Source organism: Cetorhinus maximus, chromosome 9, assembly GCF_964194155.1.
Source record: "Cetorhinus maximus chromosome 9, sCetMax3.hap1.1, whole genome shotgun sequence".
Taxonomy (NCBI): Eukaryota; Metazoa; Chordata; class Chondrichthyes; order Lamniformes; family Cetorhinidae; genus Cetorhinus; species Cetorhinus maximus.
In genome coordinates this window covers 94,448,823-94,473,562 of record NC_135887.1, presented here as the reverse complement: position 1 = coordinate 94,473,562, position 24,740 = coordinate 94,448,823, and the positions used below count along the sequence as shown (strand labels likewise).

At 42.1% G+C, this 24,740-nt stretch overlaps 1 protein-coding gene across 1 annotated transcript in view; it reads left to right on the top strand.

Moving 5' to 3' along the window:
- The window catches only part of otog (otogelin), a 322,018-nt gene that overhangs the window by 52,151 nt on the left and 245,127 nt on the right, over positions 1–24,740 (top strand). Inside the window, exons 12-16 of the mRNA XM_078549607.1 lie at positions 218–363; positions 5,205–5,337; positions 12,879–13,056; positions 17,370–17,494; positions 23,690–23,902. Coding sequence (XP_078405733.1) covers positions 218–363; positions 5,205–5,337; positions 12,879–13,056; positions 17,370–17,494; positions 23,690–23,902 — 795 coding nt within the window. The remainder of the gene's footprint in view (positions 1–217; positions 364–5,204; positions 5,338–12,878; positions 13,057–17,369; positions 17,495–23,689; positions 23,903–24,740) is intronic.

Below are 24,740 nucleotides of genomic sequence, written 5' to 3'. Positions count from 1 at the left end.
TTGCAAGTTGGTAATTGTTTACATCTAAATTCATCATGGAAAATGCTATCAATTGTCATTTGCTTTTAATTCAGGAAATACTGTAATAGTTATTCACTTCTCAGCAGGCATTCCCCAAAATGACCCATAAAGTTCAGATTAAGATTTCAACATGTGAAGATTAAAATACTTGGAGTACTGGTCTGATTTTGCTTAGTGTTTTTCTTATTGATTCTAGCGGAGTGCTCAGTAACTGGAGATATTCACTTCAAGACATTTGATGAGCGGGTGTATACCTTCCATGCTACATGCCAATATATTCTGGCAAAGAGCCGCAACTCTGGAAAGTTTACCATCAGCCTCCAAAATTCTCAATGTGGCACAGTAAGGAACAAAGTTTGTTTTTGTAGATAAAGTAAAAGATCTGAAAGAATAAGGGGTTTGAACACATTTGATTTCTCATAATAAAATAGGATTGAAGGAAAATAAATATATAAAGAGGTTGGCTGAAAAAAAAATGAGCAATGATTGGTGAATTGGAAATCCAATGATTGAACCTTGCACACATCTCTACCTAGATAAAAGCCATGCAGCTTAACATTACTAAATGGCACAATCAAGGCCATCACATTCCACCTGAAAGAAAAACTACAAGGTTTCTAACCCTTTAACCACAAAGCCAGCAATCTTCTGGTGCCAGGAAGCTGATGAAAGTGATATTCACCAAGACTGTGTAGATTTAAGAATCATGTGAAATTTGCAGACACATTTAGGACAATAATTTGGACAAGAAGTTAGAGTCAATGGAACCTTATCTGTGTCTGTTGAAATGTCAATGTCTTTGATGGTGTGGACGATGAGAGCAGGCTAGGATAAAAGAAGTCTGCAAAGTGGTTGATGAAAGAGACAGCAGTTGATATGAAAACACCTGCTGAACATGGATTGATGTAATGTTATCAAAGAGACAATTCACTAGAACAAGGAATTATTGTTGGCTTGAATTTCACTCCTTTTCTGGTTGCTTTTTCTCCATACATTTCAAACATTTTTGTGTTTTGATTGCAGTCTCTGGCTAATATTTAATATCCACTCTAGGTAGCAAATATTTTAAGATATAGTGAGAAATAAGTAGTTTCCCATCATATTTATATCTGAATATTCTGGATTTTTTTTTTTACATTTAGCCCTCTTTACTCAGTAAAAAAACTGTTAAACAAAGTGAGAATTTTCCGTGCTGTAAAGACAAAAGTCAGAAAACCTGTTACAACATGAATAGGTCAAATAAAGTCCAGTGATATTTCCCATGTTAGCAGGCAGGACCACTTCCAGTGAAAAGCATAATTCCTTAGGATTCTGAACATCTAAAATGTGCATTTCCTTTCAAAGTTTTTAAATTCTGATTTAGAGAACAGTGTTTAACATCCTGATATTAAATCATACTGCATTTTGTCATCCAAATGTATAGGATAAACTACTTATCTACTTATCGTGGCATTGCAATGGAGAAAGCAATGGGGGAACTATAGGCTCCCCATGCTCTGGGTAATTCAAAAAAGGTGCATGGCTTGAACATATTCCTTTGTTTGCAGAGAATGGGTCCCTACATATGAATGTATGCCGCGACGAGTAAGTGTAAATGAGCCTGTTACAAACTCGACTGATTACTTTAAATTGGTTGTTAGTATAGCTATTAGTGCATTCAGGATTATTCAGCCTAATTACAGAATCACGTCTAACAGGAGACATTTTGTTTTGGGTTTTGCAAGAGTAGGCTGGTTTAGCACAGTCTGTACTTTTCCTATTGCGAACAGCCAGAAGAACATGATGTTTGATTCAATCAGCCAATCGTTGAGACAAATGACCTATGTATGGTACTGAAATTCGTACATGTTGCTCAGTTTGTGGTGGCCAGAATGTCTTTTTGGATGAACGACAGCATCCGATTAGTTGAAAATACCACTCACATAGTAGTGGTATACCACTCACTATGCACATACTGCATAGTAGCAGCGTGAAACAGCTTCCTTATCCTGTTTCTCAAATTTTTGAGATACTTTGCCTTTCCAGGGTAATTTGAGTTAGTCTGAGCACCTTTCAGGCCTGAAAAGGGCAGCCTTTGACCCATTTCCAAGTTTGTGCAATACGTAGCAAAAGTGATCTATTAGAATAGCCATTGTCCTGCAGGATAGCTTTGATGCACTCTATTTCTGTGTCAAGCTTGCAAGATGAACAATTGGCTTGGGCCCTAGTACAAGATTGCTGATCTTATGTCGTGTGGAGCTATACAAATCCTAATGCATATATTGACTGGTGAAGTAGGCTTTTGGTAGGCAATAGTGGAGAAACTAGTAGCAGGGAGCACATTAGACTGTTTCATCTAAAAAGTAAATTTGAGTGCAGGATGGAGCACGTTAAGGTGAGCAGGGAAATCCTAATATGCAGCTGCAGATTCAAAGATGGCGAAAATGTCATCTATGTATCAGAAGTACACACAGGGTAGGTTAACCTTGTTCCTCATGGAAACTGAGGCAAATGTTAGCGAGCGTGGGACCTAGAGGGGGATCTCATGCTACACTATCTATTTGGGCACACACGGTGTCATTAAAACTGAACTCAACTGCATGAGATACATAGGATATGCATCTGCAACAATTGGCTGATTGAGTCAAACAGCATGTTCCTTCGGTTGTTCCTAATAGGCAGAGTACAGACCATACTCAACCAGCCCACGTTTGCAAAACCCAAAACAAAATGTATACTGTTAGATGTGATTCTACGATTGGGCAGCACTTGTAGAAAATTCCTGAGTGCACTAATAGCGACACTGACAAACCGATTTAATGTAATCAGTTGAGCTCATAACATGGCTCATTTACGCTTGCTAGAAGAAATATACATTCATTTGCAGGGAATCATTCTCTGTAAACAAAAGGAATATGTATAAGACTCGCACCCTTCTTTGAATTACCACGAAGCCTGGGAGCTTATAATTTTGCATTACTTTCTCCATGGCAGCACCTCAGCCAATCAGAGTTGCCTTGCCAAACAATCAACACCCCTTTCCTCCTGTCGTATTAATTGTCCTGAGCATTTGAAATTTTGCATTCTTGAATTTTTCCTGATGAATATAAGACGAAAAGCTTTGGCAACCTGTCTTTCTTTTCAGTTATATTCAAGCTCTGTACTATAAAGCAACTGTTAATATATTTTTTATAGAGTTAAATAAGGAGAGATTAAGTGGTCATTTTCTACTTTGTGTTCCCAGCACAAGGTTCCTTGCCTGCAGATGAATTTCTGTCTCCCATTTGAAGCAGGCAAGAATTCATTAGCTTATAGAAAAGTGGGTGGGGAAGGCTTCAGTTTCTTGTCCATTGGAGTACTGGACTCAAATCTCCAGCATGTCCATGAGAAAATGGTAGGGGAAGGTGACATCAAGCCCACCTGAAGATGGAATAGCATTTAATAGCCCCACAGACTTCATATTCTAGTGGTTTAGACGTATTTTAAGAAGTGGGAGCTTGCAGTTCATCGATCAATCAGATTATAATTGAACTTCTACATCAATTCCACTTTCCCTGTCCTGTGCCCCTATCTCTTGATTCCTTTAGTGTTCAAAAATCTATCAATCTCAGTTTTGAATATATTCATCAGCTAAACACCCACAGCTCTCTGGGATAGAGAATTGCAAAGATTCACAACCCTTCAAGGGAATAAGTTTCTCCTCATTTCAATTCTAAATAGCTGACTCCTTATCCTGAGACGATGACCCCTTAGTTTTAGATTCTCCAGCCAGGGGAAACAGCTTCCCAACATTTATCCTGTGAAGCTCTCTAAGAATTGTATACATTTCAATGAGATCACTTCTTATTCTTCTAAACTCCAAGAATATAGGCATTTTCTACTCAATCCCTTCTCATAGGACAGTCATCTTATCCCAGGAATCACTCTAATCAACTAACATTGCAGCTCCTCTAAGGAAAGTGTACCACCAAAATTGCAGCAAGACTTCCTTACTTTCATGCTCCCACCCCTTTGCAATCTTATATTTTCTCTCTGCTTTCAGCACTTAAGCTTTCATGAACCTGGTTATTTTAGCTGCCACCAAAGTGTTTGCCAACTCTTAGCTGACGTATTTAAAGGAAGGGAAGGAGCTATTGAGGAATGTCTGTGACTTCTCACTGGCACCTAGATCACAACATTTGCCATGAGGGGTTGCTAATGAGTTAGGATGTCTTTTAAAGCTCTCTAAAACTTTCCAAAATTTTTATGCCTCTTATAATTTTATTATTTCAAATTTGAGTTACCCATTAAGTTCCTCTCTTATGAGTATTTTCATCCTTGGACTCACCTAAATTCATCTGGATTTGTGATTAATTATGTAAATGACCTTTAACTGGATAACTGAGTGCTACTAACAATTAAGATTTAGATGGGTCTTAAAGTAGTGCAAACCAAATGAATATGTTTTTACACCTGAAGACAAAAAAATTAACTTGTTAACTATTGAGTGTCAAATTATGGGAATTCAACTCTATTGTCAAACTTAGTAATGGTTTGCTGAAATTGTGTGATAAAACAAACACTAGCCATTTAAATATATTCATAAACTGAACAAAAGTAGAAAGAACAATGTTATAAGTAGTTGCATTATTAACCATTTTATATTTAAAAATGTTTGTTGATTCAAAGAGCAAATCAGGGTTGCAGATAGGAAAAAAGGAACTGAAGTAGGCCATTTAGTCCATTAAACCCGCCACACAATGTTTCTTATCCATGGCAACTCTGTTAGATTAATTCCAACTCCTTAACTTTTCTTCATAACCTCTAATGCGTATCTCGCTTTTAAACATTTCAATTGACTTTACACCTATCATATTTCATAGCAGAGAATTCCACGTTCTTATGATGCTTTGAGTGAAGAAATCTCACTTTGATTCAATTTTAACTGGCTGAATTCTAAGATTATCAACAAAAATGCCCTTGAGTTGTCCCAAGCAGAAACTCTGTACATGCTGCATTAATGAAGTTTCTCTTGATCTTTTGACGAAGTTGTGGTAGATGATTGGGAGAACACTGAAGAAACTTCCAGTGTATGTCCCTTTGTTCAGCTTTCCTAATTAATGGATCTGTCAGACAGACTGAAATCACAATGTAATGTCCTAAAAGTAAATGGAGCAAGCACATATTATGAAATTCTAAACTGCCTGTTTTGCTTCTTTTCTCAGAATCTAAATGGTGCCTGTGTTCAGTCAGTGAGTCTGGTTGTTGATGAAGATATGAAGAAACAGGTGACGTTGACTCGTTCAGGAGAGGCCTACCATTGTAATCAGTACCGGATCAGTTTGCCTTATACAGATGGTATGAAATATTAACCTCATGCTATAACAATCTTTGCAAAGCTTTAAATATGTCTTTATCTTTGACTTTAAGAAAGTGCATATTGCCACTCCATAGAATTTTCATGAATTATATTCAGTAGCTTATCAATTTGCTTTCCTGCTATATTTGAGCATTTGCAAGAATTAAGCAGAGCCACGTTCATATAATCATGAACAATCAAATCTACTACTTGCCTTTTCATCGGCTACTTGTTACAAGCTGGTAGTGATTGCCAAATATTACAACATTAACTAATATAGGCAATTTTCTAGCATGTAGTATCTATCAGCTTTGCTTGGTGGAAGTATTTTCTTCTTAACCGTTTAATACAAGAGCTGGTGTTAATGGTTTGTGCATTTTTATATCATTGAGATGGAGTGAAAAATCTGATTTATTTCAGAGACAATTTCTATTTAGATGTTTAGTGCAGTCCAAATCTATTACGATTAAATATGGTCCATCGGCTCTGTCAGAGATTTGTGGTTTATATTTGAGAAGAACACAAGAAGGCAAGGAATGACTTTGATTTTGATTTGAAAGCTATTTAGCATTTTTTGACAATTCAAGTGTCTGACATGCATAGAAACACAAGAGTCCAGCAGGCCCGACGTTTTGCGACATGAGGCGCAATGATGTTGAGAGGACTATTTCGTGATATTTCGGTCGGCGGGCATGCGCAGAAATCAGAAACATGTGTCGACAATTAAAGGGTCAATTAAGACTATTAAATCCTCAATTCACTGCGATTTTGAGTGGCCTGTGCGCTTTTACGCTTGCCGCAGACAGCCTTCACATTTTTCATTCATTCTGCATCTAGGGTGGAATAAAAGGCCCAGAAGATGTTGGAAAGGTGAGGAATTAGGAGTTTTGCTGTGAGTTGTTTGTTGGTGGATTAGAGAACATTGCTGGCAATTTTTGGTTGATTTGGATAAATCTAGGAATGCTAAACATTTGCATTTGTAAAGGGGCATTTGTCCCTTCAGTGCAGCAACCTGTGCAATCATCTGGACAAACATGGAGATTGTGTGCTCAGCTGGAGGGACCACCTCAGAAGATGAGGAGAGGGCCAAAAGGGAGAGAAGGCCGGTTACCCACAGGTGCCATCCCAGAGTCTGCCCCCTGGACTGTGAGGTGCGGTCAGAAGGGTTGGAGGGCCAGCAGGCTTTGCAAGGGGGAAGGGTCAAGCGGAGACGCCAATACCCAGCAGGTAGAATGTACAGGCAGTGATCATGCTACCTGAACCTGACAAAGGTTCAATGCCAACAAAGGCTTTGCCTCTTCAGAGTAATTGTCATCTCTATCTGCGACATGATTGGCCCTGAAGTAATCTCAAACAGTGTAGGTGGCCGCCCTATGCCAGTGGCTGTGGTGGTGACAGTGGCTCTGAACTTTTATGCCTCCAGGGGTCAGTGGGAGATCTGTGTGGAGTCTCACAATCTGTTGCCCACAGCTGCATCAGCTGCTGGTTACAGGTGCACTGTTCCAAAGGGTCAACACTTTCATTCACTTCAGGACAGACAAGGCCAGCCAGGCAGAGTGAGCCAGAGGATCCACTGCAATTGCAGGATTTCCCTGAATTCAGGGATCCATTGACTGCATGCACATGCCCATCAAGGCGCCAGCGGGGGAACTGGGTGCCTTTGTCAATAGAAAGGGCTTCCACTCTCTAAACGTCCAGATTGTGTGTGACCACAAGAATGAGATCCTGCAGGCTTGTGCCAGATATCCAGGAAGCTGCCATGATGTCTAGAAAATGCATCATTCCCAGGTGCCAAGGCTGTTCATTGCACCACCATGGTTGGATAACTGGCTACTGGGAGGCAAAGGCTATCTGCTGAAAAGGTGGCTGCTGATGTCACTAAGACACCCAATGACTGCAGCCGAGGAGAGCTACAACCATAGTCACAAGGGCAATAATTCAGGCGACAATAGACCTGCTCAAGATGAGGTTTTGCTGCCTGGACAGCTCAGGGGGATCACTGCAATATGCTCCAGAATGTGTCTCCCTTATTGTAGTAGTCTGCTGTGCCCTACACAATCTAGCTCTCTCAAGGGAGGACCCCTTAGGAGGATGAAGACAGCAATGCTTTTCCAGAAGCCACAGACAACCATTCTAGTGCTGAGCCTGAGGAGGAGCATGATCAGCCCCAGAGTGAGGAGCAAAATCCCGAACTGAGGATGCTTATGAGAGGCAGGGAGACCAGGGAGGCCTTGATTCAGAGCACTCTCAATTAGGACTCCAAAGCCAGGAGTCAAAATGACGCAAGGAGACTGCCACCATATTGATCTGTTTTGATGAGCCCTCCTGTCACCCTACACTCATGCCCCTACCTCTGAAATAAACTTTGCAGCCCAGTCTGTGTGTGACACATGACTCCCAGGCTTCCTCCCTATCATTTACATAAAACAAATAAGGCCACTGGAGTTGATCTCACATTTTAATAGTGAAGTGTGAGATATAAATTAACCATTTACACAAGTATCAATGTAAAATAAATCACCCATGAAACCCCTTATGTGATCATAGTGACTTAAATTTCCGCTTACGAGTTCTATGTCTTAGTGCTTCCCCCTTGCTGGCAGCTGCATTGGAGACGGGCTGCTGACTCTGTTGGTCTTGATCACTTTGGCGGGCGTGCTCTGGTCGCCAGGGCCTATGTGGGCCCTGACTGAGCAGGATAGTCCAACGCCAAGGCTGGGCATTCGTTGGTCATCACGGTCTCCTTGGATGCAATGATCACTGGCAGAAGGACGGAGGAGATATTGCCATCATCAGGAGCCCCCAGATGCATAGAGCTGCACGGAGGTCGTCCGCCAATATAAGGTTTGTTTGTAACCTCCCTGCTCACCAGAGATGGACGAGATGCCAGCAGAGTCACTAGGTGGCTCATTCACCTCTCACATTGGCAATGACCATCTGAGGTCTCAGGTCTGAATGCAACACCAGAAGCCCCTGACTGAGTTCCTGAAGCTGCCTTTCCATGAGAGTCACCACTCTCTCTCTGGAGGGAGCTGTGTGTTCAGAGCTCTGGGCCAATGAAATGTTCATGCTCTGCATGGACGACTCCAACACGGAGACCATGGCACGCAGACCCTCAGGGATCTCTGCAGATCTTCATGCACATCCCGCTGGACATCCAGCATCTGCCACTTGATGAATGACTCCAGAGGCTCATCATCTGCCTCGGACTCAGCATCATCCTGGTCTCCAGCAATCCCCAACTGCCAGTGACCAGGGGACTCCCATCCTCCGCCAACTCCTCAGGTGAGTGTGGTGTGCCTTCACCAGTGTGTACTATCATCTGTCCTGATAGACATATGCCTGTACCTGTGTTGGTGCATGGTGCAGAGGGAGGACGTGATATGGCTGCATCTGGCAGCAGATCAGCCTCTGATGTCAAGGAAAGGTCCTCAGGGTCATTCTGCGGTCTAGAGAATATTCCATCTGAGGGAGGGGAAACATATGTGAGTCTTGATCAGCATTATAGATTCAGAGTGCATTCAGCCTGGTTGCTTCTCAGAATGGACACCTGGCTAAGCAAAGGCTTCTGAATGGGGGAATATAGGGAATTAGTGGATTTCACCTGTCAGTCTTACAACTGCTGCCCTACATCTCTCATACCCTCCCTGAAATCTTTCTTGTCCACTGGATTCTTACCCTCCTCCGAAACCCTTGCTTCTATGTGACCAGTGGACCTGACTCCACATTTGCAAGCCATTTCAAAGACCTGCTCCTCTGCCTGACTTATTACCAGCAGGTTGGGGACACCACTACCCGTTTGTCCTCTTTCTTCTACATTGCGACTCCTTTTCTCCTGTAATGACAAAAGTGCTTTCATGAGTCTCCCCTCTATATGCCAGAATATACCAGACTCCCCCTCAAAGACACAGGTTCAGGTGCCCATCACATTGTGGCACATGACCTTTACATGCATGCCAGCTATCCGTTATAATCACTAGCAGTCTTTAAGGGTAGAGGAACAGGTGCCGATTTAAACTTGGGTTTTCACACCCATATGCCCCAACAAACATTGTCACATGCAAACACATCTCCCTATGGTTACATTTGGAATTAGTATTCACCCTGGCAGAGTGCAGAAGGCCATTGAACCATTTTCTGCACTGTATCCAGGTCCTTCGGACCACATCACATCCACTGACCAGATTTGTCACCTTCATCCGTGCCATCTTTGTCAAATGTGGTGGCCTTCTCTTGCCATCTTGGAGCAGCAATATCTCCCGTCGGGCACTGGCTGCCTCCAGCAGAACCCACAGGCACTCATTGGAAATGCTGGGGGGGCTGACTGGCTTCGGCCATTCCTATCCCACCTAGCACGCGTTCTGGGTGCATCAGACATATTCCAGCCACAATTGACAGCACAATATCTCAAAAAAGCAGTGTGACCCTTGGAAAATCACAGCAGCTCCCTGAGGCAGTTCCACAACAATTGTTAACCTTCAGGGAGCTCCTTTTAAAGCCCCCGCCCGCATTCTCATTCATTCCGATGCCTGGCATCTTCCCAATTGCCCCCGCCTCCCCAACTCCACCAGCAGCACTGAGCCTCTCCCAGCATACATTTCATACTGGCCAGCAGTTAATTGACCAGCCAGCGTGAAATTGCTGTCAGAAGCTGATCCTGGGCGGGAGCGGATTTCACAACCGCTTCTAGTCCCGCCGATCATGCTTGGCCGATAAGCCCTAGTTTTATGTTTAGCAGCCTTTAAAAGATAAACCACAAGAAAGCTACAAACTCAAATAGTGTTTTTGTTTGTTAATAAGGAGTACATGCTCTCTTCCCCAAAAAACACAAATTTCAAGTCCAGAAAACTTGGGTGGGAATTGGGAGAAGCTACGTGTGCGCAAAGGAACTGCTGGAGTTAAACTATCTTGCATCTCTATCATCCTTTAGCCTGCCAAAATAACATTTGAACTTTAACCAGAATTAACTGGTCGTCAAAAATGTTTGTACAAAAAACAAGTCAATGGGGTAGGGGCAGAGATATGATTTGTCACAAAGGATTATGCGCAGTTTAAAAAAAATGAAGAAATACACATGAAAGGCTACAAATGGTAAGAAAACCTATAGATGAAAGCAGAAAATTGCTTAGTTTTCAGCTCATCAAATATGGAAAGTCTTTTGCCTTAGAGCCTGTAACTCTCCCTTTCTTAGGCAGTCCCTTGGGATCAAAGATGACTTGCTTCCACTCTTGTTCTTTGACTTCTGAGATGGCTGATAAGTTCAATGTGCAATTTGCAGACTCTACCACATGTGATGCAGGTGGCACTTGAAGTGTTGGGTGGATGGGTTGTTTGGAGGTTCGTGCACTCCCTCTGATGCCTTGACTTTACCTCTGCACATTCCCAACGAAGTCTCTTGGTGTGTTGGGTGCCTACCCAAATCAGCCTTCTCCATTTTGGTCATTCACCAGCCAGGGTCTCCCTTGGGTTGGTGGGTATGTTTTCTCTCTTCAGGAATGCTTCGAGGACATCCTTAAAGTGTCCTTTGTCTTCCTGGGAGGCTCCTGCCATGACCAAGTTCTGAGTAGATGAGTTGGTTTTGGAATCTGGTGTCAGGCACATGAACAACACATCCTGTCCAGTGGAGCTGGTTTGGAGTCATTAAGATAGGATAACTAAACACCAGGAAAATCTTTAGCTGATCAGAGAGAGAGAGAGAGTATGGATTTATAAAGATTAGATCATGCCTGATGAATTTGATGAATTTTTTTGACGATGTGAAAATGTAGTGGACAGGGGAATGTCTATGGATGTTATTTATATAGACTTCCAGAAGCCCTTTGATAAAGTCCCTCATGAAAGACCGTTAGCTAAAGTTGAAGCACTGGAATTAAAGGCAAATTATTCACCTGGTTAGGAATTTGGCTGAGCAGAAGGTGACAGAGTAGAGGTAATGTTGGCAAGTACTCTAATTGGCTGTATGTGAACAGTGGTATCCTGCACTCTATCAAAGTGCAAGGATTTAATTTGGGGTCTCAACTATTCATTGTATTCATTCATAACTTAGATGATGGTATAGAATGCCACAGATCCAGATTTTTTGATGACACAAAGATATTGTAAGCAGTGTAGGTGGAAGTATAAAATTACAAAGAAAAAGTGATAGGTTAAGGGAATGGGACTGCAGAAAATAGATTTCAATGTTGGTAAATGTAAGGGCATCCAGTCTCGCCTTGTTCATACCGCCTTCTGGGAGATCTGACCAGCTACCCTCCACCCCCACCCAAGCCTCCCCTACCACCCACCTGCCCCACTGTTTTCCAGCAGTTCTGATCAGCTACCTTGCCTGCACTCCGCGCCCCCCCCACCACCACCACCAACTCTTAGTTTTTTTTAAACAAAACTACCCTGCCTTTACCTTATTTCCTTACATTTTGGACCTAAAATGGATAGAAGAGAGTGCTTTCTAAATGGTGAAAATCTAGAAACAGTGGAGATCCAAAAAGACTTGGGGATGCAGGTATTAGATCATTAAAATGTCATGAACAGGTCCAGAAATTAATCAAAAAGGCTAATGAAATACTGGCCTTTATATCTAGAGTAAAAATTATACTTCAGCTATCCAGCACCCTAGTTAGAACACACCTGGATTACAGAGAGTAATTCTGGACACCACATTTTAGGAAGGATATATTGACCTTGGAAGGTGCAGGATATATTTACTAGAATACAAACATACGAGCATACGAATTAAGAGCAGGAGTAGGCAACTTGACCCCTCGAGTCTGCTCCGCATTTAATAAGATCATGGCTGATCTGATTATATTTGAACTTCACATTCCCATCTAACCCCTGTAACTTTTCACCCCCTTGCTTATCAAGAATCTATCTAGCTCTGCCTTAAAAATATTCAGACTCTGCTTCCACCACCTGTTGAAGAAGAAAGTTCCAAGGACTCGCCACCCTCTGAGAGAAAAAAAAATCTCCGAATCTCTGTTTTAAATGGGTGACCCCTTAATTTAAATGAAATAATACCTGGACTAAAAGGAACAAACTAGGATCGTCTTCCCTGGAAGTTTGGAACTCTCTTCTGCAAAACAGCTAGATCAATTGTTAATTTTAAAACTGGGATGATAGATATTTTGTTAGCCAAGGTATTAAGGGATATTTGGGGCAAAGGTGGGTATTTAGAGTTAGGTTGCAAATCAGCCCTGATCTCACTGAAAGGCAGTGAACTGGTTGAAAGGGCTAAATGGCTACTCCTGTTCATATGTTCCTACATTTCAGTTGGTTACAAAGTCACCTTGTTGGAATTTTCCACTCATTTTTAAGTCATGATCTTACATAAGCTTGAATCAAGTATTTTACATTTGAATATTCATGACAAGATGCATTGTGAATGTATAAACCTGAGACCCTTGTCTAACTTAATTATTGTTGGCATTACACCTAACAGACTTGGTAAAACTTCAGCCAGTTAGCACAATCAGTTTGACATCAACATGCTCAAACAAAAATTTCACACCATATTCTCATTAATACATTTCCTTGCCTTTTACAGATTTGTTTGAAGTCACTGAGCTTAGCTCTATGTTTGTACAAATTAAGACAGACTTTGGACTGCGTTTGCAGTATGACAGAGAGGGGAGGCGGCTCTATGTCCAGGTGGATGCGAGATGGAAAGAGGACACCATTGGACTCTGTGGAACCTTCAATGACAATATTCAGGATGATTTCTTGTGAGTATTTGTCAAGCTTTGAGGCTAATTGGCTTTGATTAGAACTTAATGACTGACTACAATTTGGCTACAAAGAATAGCAGTCATAATTAGAAAACTTCTGTACCTAAACCTTTGTGTTTGTTTTCAACAAGGATTAATTTCTAACACTACTGCAGTTGAGCAATCAGGTTTTACTTCATGTCTATGTCTGATGCTTGGCAGGAACTTCAACCCTTACCTGCCAACCATATGCCCATTCTTCATTTGTTCCAGGTGTTCACATAGTACCTGAAGTATAGGATAAGTTGACAGTTTATTTTACTACTTTAGACCATAAAGCAAATTGTAAGTTATCTTTCTAAAAGTATTAGTAATTTAACAGAGCTGGAGACTGAAAATCTAAATTCAGTTTAATAATTCAGTTGGAGAGATTGGGACTGTTTTCCTGGGAAAAAAGAAGGCTGACAGGAGGCTTGATAGAGGTATTCAAGATCCTGAGGGGAGTGGACAGGGTAAATAATGAGAAACTGTTCCCACTCAACAGTACATCAAGAACTAGAGGGCACAGTTGTAAAATAATGGGCAAAAGGCGTAGAAGTGATGTGAGGAAAAACTTTTTTACCCAGAGGGTGGTTGGAGTCTGGAGCAAACTTCCTAAAGGGTGGTGGAGGCAGGTTCAATCGAGGTATTCAAAAGAGAATTGGATTGCTATCCGAAAAGAAAAAATGTGCAAGGTTATGGGGATAAGGCAGAGGAGTGGGCTTAGGTAAGAACGCTCTTTTGGCGAGCCAGTGCTGACTCGATGGGCTGAATGGCCTCCTTCAGCACTGTAAAAATCCTATGATATGAATTTCCAGTACTTTCAAAGAAGTTTGCTTGTTTTCAAAATTGTGTAGAAATTTTTAGCTAATAGTTTAAGTTTGTTTGAGTTTACTCTTACAATACTGAATTTTATCTTATCTGCACAGTGTGAAATCATTTTCTTATATTAACAATTCATCTCATACTAGTAGAGTGGTTCACAGTGAGGTCAATTTCTGTGGAGCCGTATCCATGCTGGCAAGTTACCTTGTTATCCTGCTGAGAGGCCTGACTCATGTTGACAAGTGGGCCTCGGTTGCTTAGGGCCTGTGAGTTGAAGTCGTAAAACTAAAAATCCCAGAGTAGCCTGTGACCTTGAGCTGCCAGAATATAAGGCTATCCAGCCAGCTGGCCTGGAGGAAGATAGATTCCTGATGGGAAGACCATACTGTGTGGAGTGGTGTGAGGAAACTTGAATATTAGTGTTCCAGACTGAGATTGTGCATTCTAAAGGAGCACTCCTGCTTCTCCTGGCTGCACAAAATTTACGAGAAACTCATATGTGGGATCTTCTGAAGCTGGAACACCACTTGGTACTGGTCAGAGACTAAACAGTACTGCTGCACCCAAGGGCAGTTGAGGTCCAATGTCCATCATAGGGCCCTGATTAGCATCTTAAATTTGCACATTGTCTCAATGTTGTAAGAAAATATAACCATTCTTAACTATCAATAAAACATAGGTGGGAATTAGTGCTTTATAAATTCAACAGTTCTGTTTTGGGGGAAAATATACACAATTTAAAATAATGATAGGGTATATTTGTGTCCCTTTGAATCACTATGTCTGACTGTTGTTAGTGTTATGATCCCCGTACAGACAGGTAACTTTGAAAAGGACAATTGAGTCCCAGTGACCGACTGAAAAGATCATACAACAAGATTTCAAAGTGTAATAAATAAACTAAATATAATAAAATAAATAAAAGCAACATGTCTAAACACTGTCCAGGGGACAACTTTAAACTACAGAAAAGATTCCCCCATTTAACTTGTAAAAGTCTGAAAATTCTCTCTCCACAGATACACCTTACTGTGTCCCTAAAGAAGTGGATACTTATTTCTCCGGGAACCAGTTCAAAGCTATTTTCAGCTCCTGATGGTTTGCTTCCGTTTCCCTTTGCCAGTTGGATAACATCTAATTTTAATGCCTCTGCCTTCATTTGATGCTGGAGGGCCAGGGCCAGAGATAGCAGGGGAGGTGTTATAGCTCCTCAGTGAGTTGGAGGTTAGCAGCTAAAACACACTCCTCCCCCACTTAGGAGCTGAAGTTACCTGCCCCACTCCCTCCCTCATTCCTGAGGTCACACAAAGTCAGGCATTCTGCCTTTTGAGGTGGATGTAAAAGAACCAATGACACTATTTGAAGTTTTAAATTCTTCCAGTGTCCTGTCAGCCAACACAATCCAGTTACAGTGGAAGAAAAGACAGATCGGAAACTGTGAGACTGCATATTGAGCACTTGTGGAGAAAGCCACCTAGTGGTCAAATTGTATAATTATAGGGTGGTCAGTTTACATAGACAATTTCTATTATAAATATATTCATAAGATTTTATACTGGGCCAAATCTCCCAGTCTCTTGATCGTCAGAGACCAGGTGTAATTCCAAATATACATGTTAGGATCCTATGGAAGTCCTGATACTGGATTTATGTGGGAATTTTATCTGGGAAGTTTAAACTTTTTAGGGAAATTCCTCTGCTGCCCGGGACCCTTCATGAATGTCTCTGACTGAGTTAGACACATCTGTGCGAATTACCTGGATAGTTACCCAGGAATTGTTAGACAGATTAACATCTGGCTAACTCCACAACCAATTCCCCAATCACCCCCTCCTGACCCCCTGACTGTCGGCCCGATCATTCAACTAGGCCCCCCCACCGCCGACCACCCCCTTGACCCGACCCTACTAACCTAACAACACTATTACCCATAGACTTGACACAACTACCTCACCAACCCGACCTGACTACCCCTCCCGACCACCCAACTACTGCTCCTAGCCCAACCCGACTAACCCCCTGACCCACTTGCCGACCTCACTCACATCACCCACCTACCCACTTAACCACATAGCCACCTACCCACCTCACCCACGTACCCACTTACACAACTCACCTACTTCATCCACCCTACCTATCTAGGCACTTACCCACCCACGCACTTACCTACGTACCCACCCTACCCACCTACCAAACTCACCCATCTACCCACTTACCTGACTGCCCTACCCACCTACCCAACTCACCCACCTCATTTGCTTACCCACCTCACCCACCTACCCATCACTCACTTACCCACTCACCCATTCGCTCATCCATTCACTCACATTCAAAGGTGGGGCATTTAAACTTATCATACAGCAGCTAGTGAATTAAAAAAGGGCCTGTCCTGTCTTCCCCTGATGCCACTCTGCTCTGACGGAGTTCCAGAAGGATGCTGTGCTACGCATTTCTGTGAAAGCTGAGATCAGAAAACCCTGGAAAAAATGTGCAGCAGCATCGAGTCGGGGGAAATTTATGACTGCAGCGGCAATCCACTTGTCATTACTGCTGCTCGGAAGATTTGGTCCAATGGAAAAAGTTACCTCAAAAGCGTTAGAAAAGAGTGACATAAGCAACAAGGTTCTGTAGAAGTTTGTAAAGATGTAGGAGATATAATAAGATACAGATAGATAATGTACTGAAATGTCTAGTGCATTTGTTAAAGACCTGACAGGTGGGAAAATACCCTTCATTTCTCATTTCATACCAACAGTGAAGTGATTTTCAGCAAGAAATAAAAAGTGACTAATTATCCTACTGCTATGAGGGCAAAAATTCCTAGTTGGAGGGATAGGGCTTTAAGAAAGTATCTGGACTCAGCTTATAAATGTTACCTGGAACACACAGTGATGTCCTCAGTTGTTTCTGTAACCACTGGTCATTAGCTGTGATTATATACTGTTATTTCACTAAAGGGCCATCATCACTTTATTTTCCTGGCAAGTTCTTTACTTGAATTATTTTTATTCTTTTGCCAAGTCTTCCTTCACCACACAGCATCTTAAACCAAGAGAAGGTGCAGACACACAGTTAGGCCTCTGCCACTGTTGCTTTATATTCCATTCCTAGGTAGTGGATAAGAAAACCTGCCCCATGGTTACTTGGCTTTTCATTTCCTTTCCTTATATTAAACTCTTGCCATTTCCTGACAATGACACAGTAGGTGTGGAACATGCACATGTGGAACAGTCAATATAAAATCATATTTAGTATTTTCTCACAGTACTTTTAAGGATTTAAAGTTATTCGCAGAATTATGCAAAACATGGTGATGCTATTATATATTAAAAACAGTGGGATATTAATTTGTTTTTGCCGATAGAGGAAGATGAGTAATAACAAATCAACAGCCTGTTTTGTATTCCACCTAGTATTTCTTTCCATTGATTTCAAGTATAACCTTCTTTTCTTTACTATTTGTGAAGGTCCCCAGGAGGAATGATTGAAAGCACACCACAGCTGTTTGCCAATTCCTGGAGAATCTCCACAGCGTGTAATCCAGGTACCAACATTCCTGAGGTAGATCCATGTGACATGCATCAGCAGTCTGGTGAGTCTTAGATGAAGTGCTTTCAGTTACATACAAACATACATACGAAGAAGGAGCAGGAGTAGGCTATTCGGCCCCTTGAGCCTGCCCCCCCCCCATTTAATAAAATCATGGCTGAGCTGATAGTAACCACAAATCTGCATCCTGCCAAACCCCATTAACCTATCACTCCCTTGCTTACTAAGAATCTATCCACCTCTGCCTTAAAAATATTCAAAGACTTTGCTTCCACTATTTTTTCAGGAAGAGACTCACGACCCGCTGAGAGAAAAAAATTCTCCTCATCTCCGTTTTAAATGGGTGACCCCTTATTTTTAAACAATGACCTCTAGTTCTAGATTCTTCCACAAGAGGAAACATCTTCTCCACATTCACCCTGTCAAGACCTCTCAGGATATCTGAAGAAGAGTCATACGGACTCGAAACGTTAACTCTGTCTTTCTCTCCACAGATGCTGTCAGACCTGCTGAATTTTTCCAGACATTTTTTGTTTTTGTTTCAGATTTCCAGCATTTGCAGTATTTTGCCGTTACCCTCTCAGGATCTTATATGTTTCAATCAAATCACCTCTTATGCTTGTAAGCTCCGGTAGATATAAGCCTAGCCTGTCCAACCTTTCCTCATAAGACAGGCTGCCCATTCCAGGTATTAATCTGGTAAACAAAGACAGAAAATGCTGGAAAAACTCAGCAGGTCTAGCAGCATCTGTGGAGAGAGAAACAGAGTTAACATTTTGAGTCTGTATGGCCCTTCTTCAGAGCTGAAGTGGAAATGTGATGAAATTTATACTGTTTAAGAGAGATGGGGCAGGTGAAGCTGGATAGAAGGCCAGCGATAGGTGGGGGCTAAGGAGAGATTGACAAAGATGTAATGAACTGAAGGACAAAGGGAGTGTTGATGGTAGTGGTTAGTGCTAAAAAATGTGCTAATAGTGGCATAAAGTTAAGAAAGCAGAACGTGATTATGGCAGAACAGGGATAGCATTGTGTGAAAGAACAACATAGAACAAGTAACATATGGTCCTGTAAGGAAAGGGGTGGGGTGGTGGGGAAACAAAGGTTTGAAAATGGGATAAAAAAGGGGATAAAACCACAGATAAATGAATAAAAATAAAAATAAGTGGATAAAAAATAAAAATGAATGTAGAAAAAAGAGGATGAAAGAAGAGGGGGTGAGGATGGAGGAGAGAGTTCATGGTCTGAAGTTGTTGAACTCAATGTTAAGTCCAGAAGGCTGTAAGGTGCCTAATCAGAAGATGAGGTGCTGGGCGTTGGACTTCACTGGAACATTGCAGCAGGCCAAGGACGGACATGTGGACATGAGAGCAGGATGGTGTGTTGAAATGGCAAGCGACTGGAAGGTCTGGGTCATGCTTGCAGACAGACTGGAGGTGTTCCACAAAGCGGTCACCCTGTCTGCATTTGGCTTCCCCAATGTAGAAGAGACCACATTGGGAGCAGTGGATGAATAGACCAAATTGAAGGAGGTGTAAATGAAGCACAGCTTCACCTGAAAGGAGTGTTTGGGCCCTTGGGCAGTGAGGGGGGAGGAGGTAAAGGGGCAGGTGTTGCACCTTCTACGATTGCATGGGAGGTGCCGTGGGAAGGGGATGAAGCGTTGGGGGTGATGGAGGAGCGGACCAGGGTGTCCCGGAGGGAACGGTCCCTATGGAATGCCGAGAGGAGAGGTGAGGGGAAGACGTGTTTGGTGATGGCATCATGCTGGAGTTGGCGGAAATGGTGGAGGATGATCCTTTGAATGCGGAGGCTGGTGGGGTGAAAAGTGAGGACAGGGGGGACCCTATCATGGTTCTGGAAGGGGGGGGAAGGTGTAAGGGCAGAGGCACGGAAGATGGGTTGGACTCGGCTGAGGGCCCTGTCAACCACAGTGGATGGGAAACCTCGGTCAAGGAAGAAGGAAGACATGTCAGAAATGCCATTTTGGAAAGTGGCATCATCGAAACAGATGTGATGGAGGCAAAGGAACTGAGAGAATGGGATGGAGTCCTTACAGGAAGCAGGGCGTGTGGAGCTGTAGTCGAGGTAGCTGTGGGAGTCGGTGGACTTGTAATGAATATTGGTGGACATTCTATCACCAGAAATGGAGACAGAGAGGTCAAGGAAGGGAACTGAAGTGTCAGAGAAGGACCACGTGAAGGTGATAGATGGGTGAAAGTTAGAAGCAAAATTGATAAATGTTTCCAAGTCTAGATCAGAGCATGAAGCGGCACTGAAGCAATCATTGATGTACCGAAGAAAGAGTTGTGGGAGGGGGCCTGAGTAGGACAGGAACAAGTAATGTTCCGCATAGCCCATAAAAAGACTGGCATAAATGGGCACCCATAGCCACACCTTTTATTTGGAGGAAGTGAGACAAGTTTAAGGAGAAACTGTTCAGTGAGAGAACAAGTTCAGCCAGGCGGAGGAGAGTGGTGGTGGATGGTGATTTTTCAGGTCTCTGTTCAAGGAGAGCCCTCAGACCAGCCTGGTGGGGAATGGAGGTGTAGAGAGATTGGACATCCATGGTGAAGTGGAGGCAGTTAGGGCCAGGGAACTGGAAATTGTTGATATGACATAGGGCATCAGAGGAATCGCAGATGTAGGTGGGAAGAGAATGGACAAGGGGAGAGAGAACTGAGTCATTATAGGAAGAAATGAGTTCCGTGGGGCAGGAATAGGCTGACATGATCAGTCTACTGGGACAGTCCTATGGATTTTGGGAAGGAGGTAGAAGCGGGCTGTCCGGGGTTGGGAGACTATGAGGTTGGAAGCTCTGGAGGGAGGATCTCCAGAGGAGATGAGGTCAGTGACAGTCTGGAAACAATGGGTTGATGTTCAGTGGTGGGGTTATAGTCCAGGGGGAGGTAGGAAGAAGCGTCTGAGAGTTGCCGCTCAGCCTCTGCGAGCTAGAGGTCAGTAGGCCAGACAACAACAGCACCATCCTTGTCAGCAGGTTTGATAACAGTTAATCTGGCAAACCTTCTCTGAACTGCTTCCAATGCATTTACATCCTTCTTTAAATAAGATGACTAATACTGTATACACAGTACTTCAGATGTGGTCTCACTAGTGCTCTGTATAACTGAAGCATAACCTCCCTACTTTTCTATTCAATTTCCCTCACAATAAATGATAACATTCTATTAACTTTCCTAATTAATTGCTGTACCTGCACACTAGCCTTTTGCGATTCATGCACTAAGACACCCAGACCCCCCTGCATTTCAGAGGTCTGCAATCTTTCACCATTTAGATTTAGTTGTTAATAGTCCTAACCGTATTCCACTCTGTTTGGCTTTATTACTAAGATGATTTGGATTTCTTTATGGAAGACCTGTTCAACAGATAGTCATTGAGGAATATTTGTGATACCAATATCATGTGGGTTTTATATGCATACATGATAAAGTACTAAAGTGCTGCTGTCAAGACATTAAAAAGTATTAACAGAGAAATCAAAATCAGAATTCTTCTTATTGAAAAGAATAAGGGCAGTATTGAAAAGCAGGCATATTTTTAGCTCTATATCTCAATTATTAAGGCAAATACTTCACAGATCTATTTTTTTAATACTTCACCTAAAAATTTGCATCAAACCGTACTTTCTTCCAAGAGCGGTAGAAGTATTATACTGTGTTAGATTATTCCAATAAGTAAACTAAGCAACAAGATTTCAGGCCAGACCATTTCCTTGAAATTGCTTTCTATTATATTGATTTGCAAACATTTTCAAAGCTGTATGAAGAGGTGGGGCAGCCCAGTGTTGGAACAATTCTTGTCATATGTATGGATCATTTAATTTCAGAATGTGCATAATGCCCAGCGATTGTTGAAGAAAGGTTATGAGGGGTACCTCATAGTGAGCGCCATGATTGAGTTTTTTGCCTTACCCTTCAAACCACATAATTGCTGGAAATGAAAATTGACAATGGTGTAGTGACGTTAATGGAGCATCCGGGATTTCCTGAATATCATTCCTATGAGCTCTCTTATTACCCAATAAAATTTAATGATAGAGAAAGAAACAGAGCAAATGGTGGAGAAAATATTGGGTGAATTAAAGTCAAATAAGCTACAGAAAGAGAAATATAGAGAGGGGAGGAGAGTGGATGAAGAGAGGGAAAAAGTGACAGAAAAGTAAAGAAAGCAAAGGTGGCAGTTCTTGGCGATTTGAAAACAGGAAATCATAAGTTGAATGAAAACAGAAAATACTGGAAGTACTCAGGAGGTCTGGCAACATCTGAGAGGAGAGAAACAGAGTTACAATGCAGGTTGATGACCCTTCATCAGAGCTGGGAAAAGTTAGAAATGTAATAGCTTTTAAGTGGGTCAAATGGTGGAGGTGGGTAAAAGAACAAAAGAGAAGGCCTGTGACAGGATGGAAGAGTTGGTAGGGCAGAGCCAAAGGGAATAGTAATGGGACAAGTAAAGAAACAAAATATGGGCCTGGAGGAGGTGTGAATGGCAGAATAATGAACAGTTGCCACTTGAGAGCAAAAAAAGAGACATACCAGATTAAGAACAAACATGCAAAGAAAAGGAAACAAAGTGTGGGGGCGGGGGCAGAGATTTCAGTCTTCCACCCTATCACAGACTTTCCCTTTTGTTCTTTTTCCACTCTCCCCATTTGACCTACTTAAAACCTATTACATTTATAACATTTCCCAATTCTGATGAAAGGTCATCGACTTGAAATGGAATTCTGTTCCTCCCTTAACAGATGCTGGCAGACCTGCTGATTATTTCCAACATTTTCTGTTTCTGTTTCAGATTTCCAGCATCTACAGTATTTTGCTTTTGAATCAGAAGGGGAAGATTGCTGTGAGCGAAGTAGGAAAGGGTGGGAAGCATGAGGTTAACCAACAGTTTGCTATGTCAGGTAGCAAGATGAGAGTGAGCTGGAAGTTGAGAAGGGGCAAAAGGCAAGAACATACTGTCATCCTCAATGATTTCAGTGATGCCAGATACAATGGGCGGAGGAGATGCAAATGTCCTTGTTGCCCACTGGTTCTGCTCTGCTCCCTCCTGGTACGAGCCACCTTGTCCTATAAGGCAGAGGTAATTGGTTGTGTCATGTTGTGTTTGGGTTATGTGCCTGCCACAGTTGAATAGCCAGAGGTATGTGAAGACAGTGAGAGGTCGGGATGAGGCTTTCAGGATTGTTAAGTGTGAGGGTGAAATGCAGTGTATGCATGTTAGATATAAGTCCTGAGTATCAGGGGATACTACTGAGTTAATGATGAACGTGTGGTGCATTGAGCAAGTGCTGTACTGGGTAGAAAATGTCATTTGAAGATGCATTCACTGACCTTGAACACCTGTGTGAGGTCATTAGATTTTTTGTGCCACGACTGCCAGACCCTCGGGACCAGATGCTGGTAATTGACCTCCTTGGCCACCTGCTCCTATTCTGAAGGTAGTCCTTGAGGACCTCCTGGCATCCCCATGGAACCATAGCATCTCTCCCCCTGACCAAATCTATCACTGCATCACTCCAGACACTTTCCCTGCCCTGGTGTTCCATTTTCAACAATATTATTTAGTGCATCTTCCCTTTAAGAAGGACAGACTGTATTTAAGAAGAGCAGACTGGCTGCACCATGAGCCATTAACACAAAGCTGATCAGGCTCCTGCTGAGCGCAGCGGCCAATGGCAGCATGAAGAGACAGCCAGCAGCGTGGAATCTGCTCTGCCTGACATTATAGTCATTGTAGATAGGTGGGAGCTCACCTCCAGTGGAACTGGCACAGGCAGGTTGTGGATTATGACTGCCTGCACATGAAAATTGGAGTAACCCAGTTTCTAGCCCAAATACTTTTATTTTGCTAACTTACCACAGAGCCATTCCAAAATTTAGAGCAGACAAACAGGGAACATAATCCATGCCAAAAAATGGGGGAAAGGAGAAACATATTTACCTAATTCCTCCAAAATCTGTGCCTAAGATGATAAGTTTTTCCATACATGAAACCAATGAAGAATTGAAAATTGGGTGTCAGTCCAGCTTACTCAGATGCATGGTCCTAGTGGTTCACAGCAGAGATGAATGAGAACAAGTCTGAGTGAGGTTTGGCAAAGAACCATTTAAAGGGATAATGGTGAAAAGATTTAAGTAAGTTTAAGCTTGAAGCTTACAACAGGAAGATTTTCATTTTTTAAAAGAAATGTTTCCATTTTTAAATGTTTTATTTGCAGCCTCATATGCTACAGAGAAGTGTAGCATTATTAGTGGATATCTGTTCGCATCATGCCATCAGTATTTGAGTCCTGAACTGTATCAACAACAATGCAAGACAGACACCTGCAAGTGTGGAGAAACATGTATGTGCTCTGCTGTGGCCCACTATGCTCGACAATGTAGAAGCTATGGCATTTTCATAGACTTCAGAGCCAATGTCTTAGAGTGTGGTAAGTAATACTTCATTACTACTTTGAATGTACATTTACTTTCTTAACAAATAGGACATTTTCTCCAATTTCAATATACAGCATAAACTGCTTATGGTGTATTTGGTTGCGACACATTGATAAATAAAGAAGCTCCATTGTTTTAATTATTTTTTCTTGTAACTGGATGGAATCATTCTCTTGCAAGACCGAAATTACAACTTTCTTTCTAAATTAAGTAATCAAGATGAACAAAAAGAGTGAAAAGTGCACTAAAGAAACTTGAAGTGAATCGGGAAGTATAAACCCGAATTTAGGAGGAGCAACAAAATAATTCTTTCCTTTAGGGTAAGAGTTTTGAAGTTGAGGCATTAGAGAAACTGGAGCTAATATAAGTCAGCAAGCACAAGGGTGGTGGATGAGTAGGTTGTGGCTTAAGTAGGACATGTGTTGCAGAGTTTTGGATGAGCTGAAGTTTAAGGAAGATGGAAATGGGAGACTGATAAAGACATCATTCAAATGGTCAAGTCAGAATGTGGCAAAGGCATGAATGATGGGATGAATGAATTAGAGTTGAAAGAAGGCGGTCTTTGTGATGAAGAGCATAGAGTTCAGTTCAGGTTTAAAAAGAATATTGAGGTTGCAAACAGTCTTATTTAGGTGGAGGACTTACTGAGTTTATGATGATGGCTTCGGAATCCCATTGTTTACCTGGAGGATATTAAAACTCATGACTGGAGGATATTAAGATAGTAGGGACAAGTAGTCTTACAGCATACAGGCAGTAGAGTGGTTGAAAGACGTTCTAATGGGGTACAGCTGGATAATGTAAATCCTTTGGAAACTATGTTTGAACAAT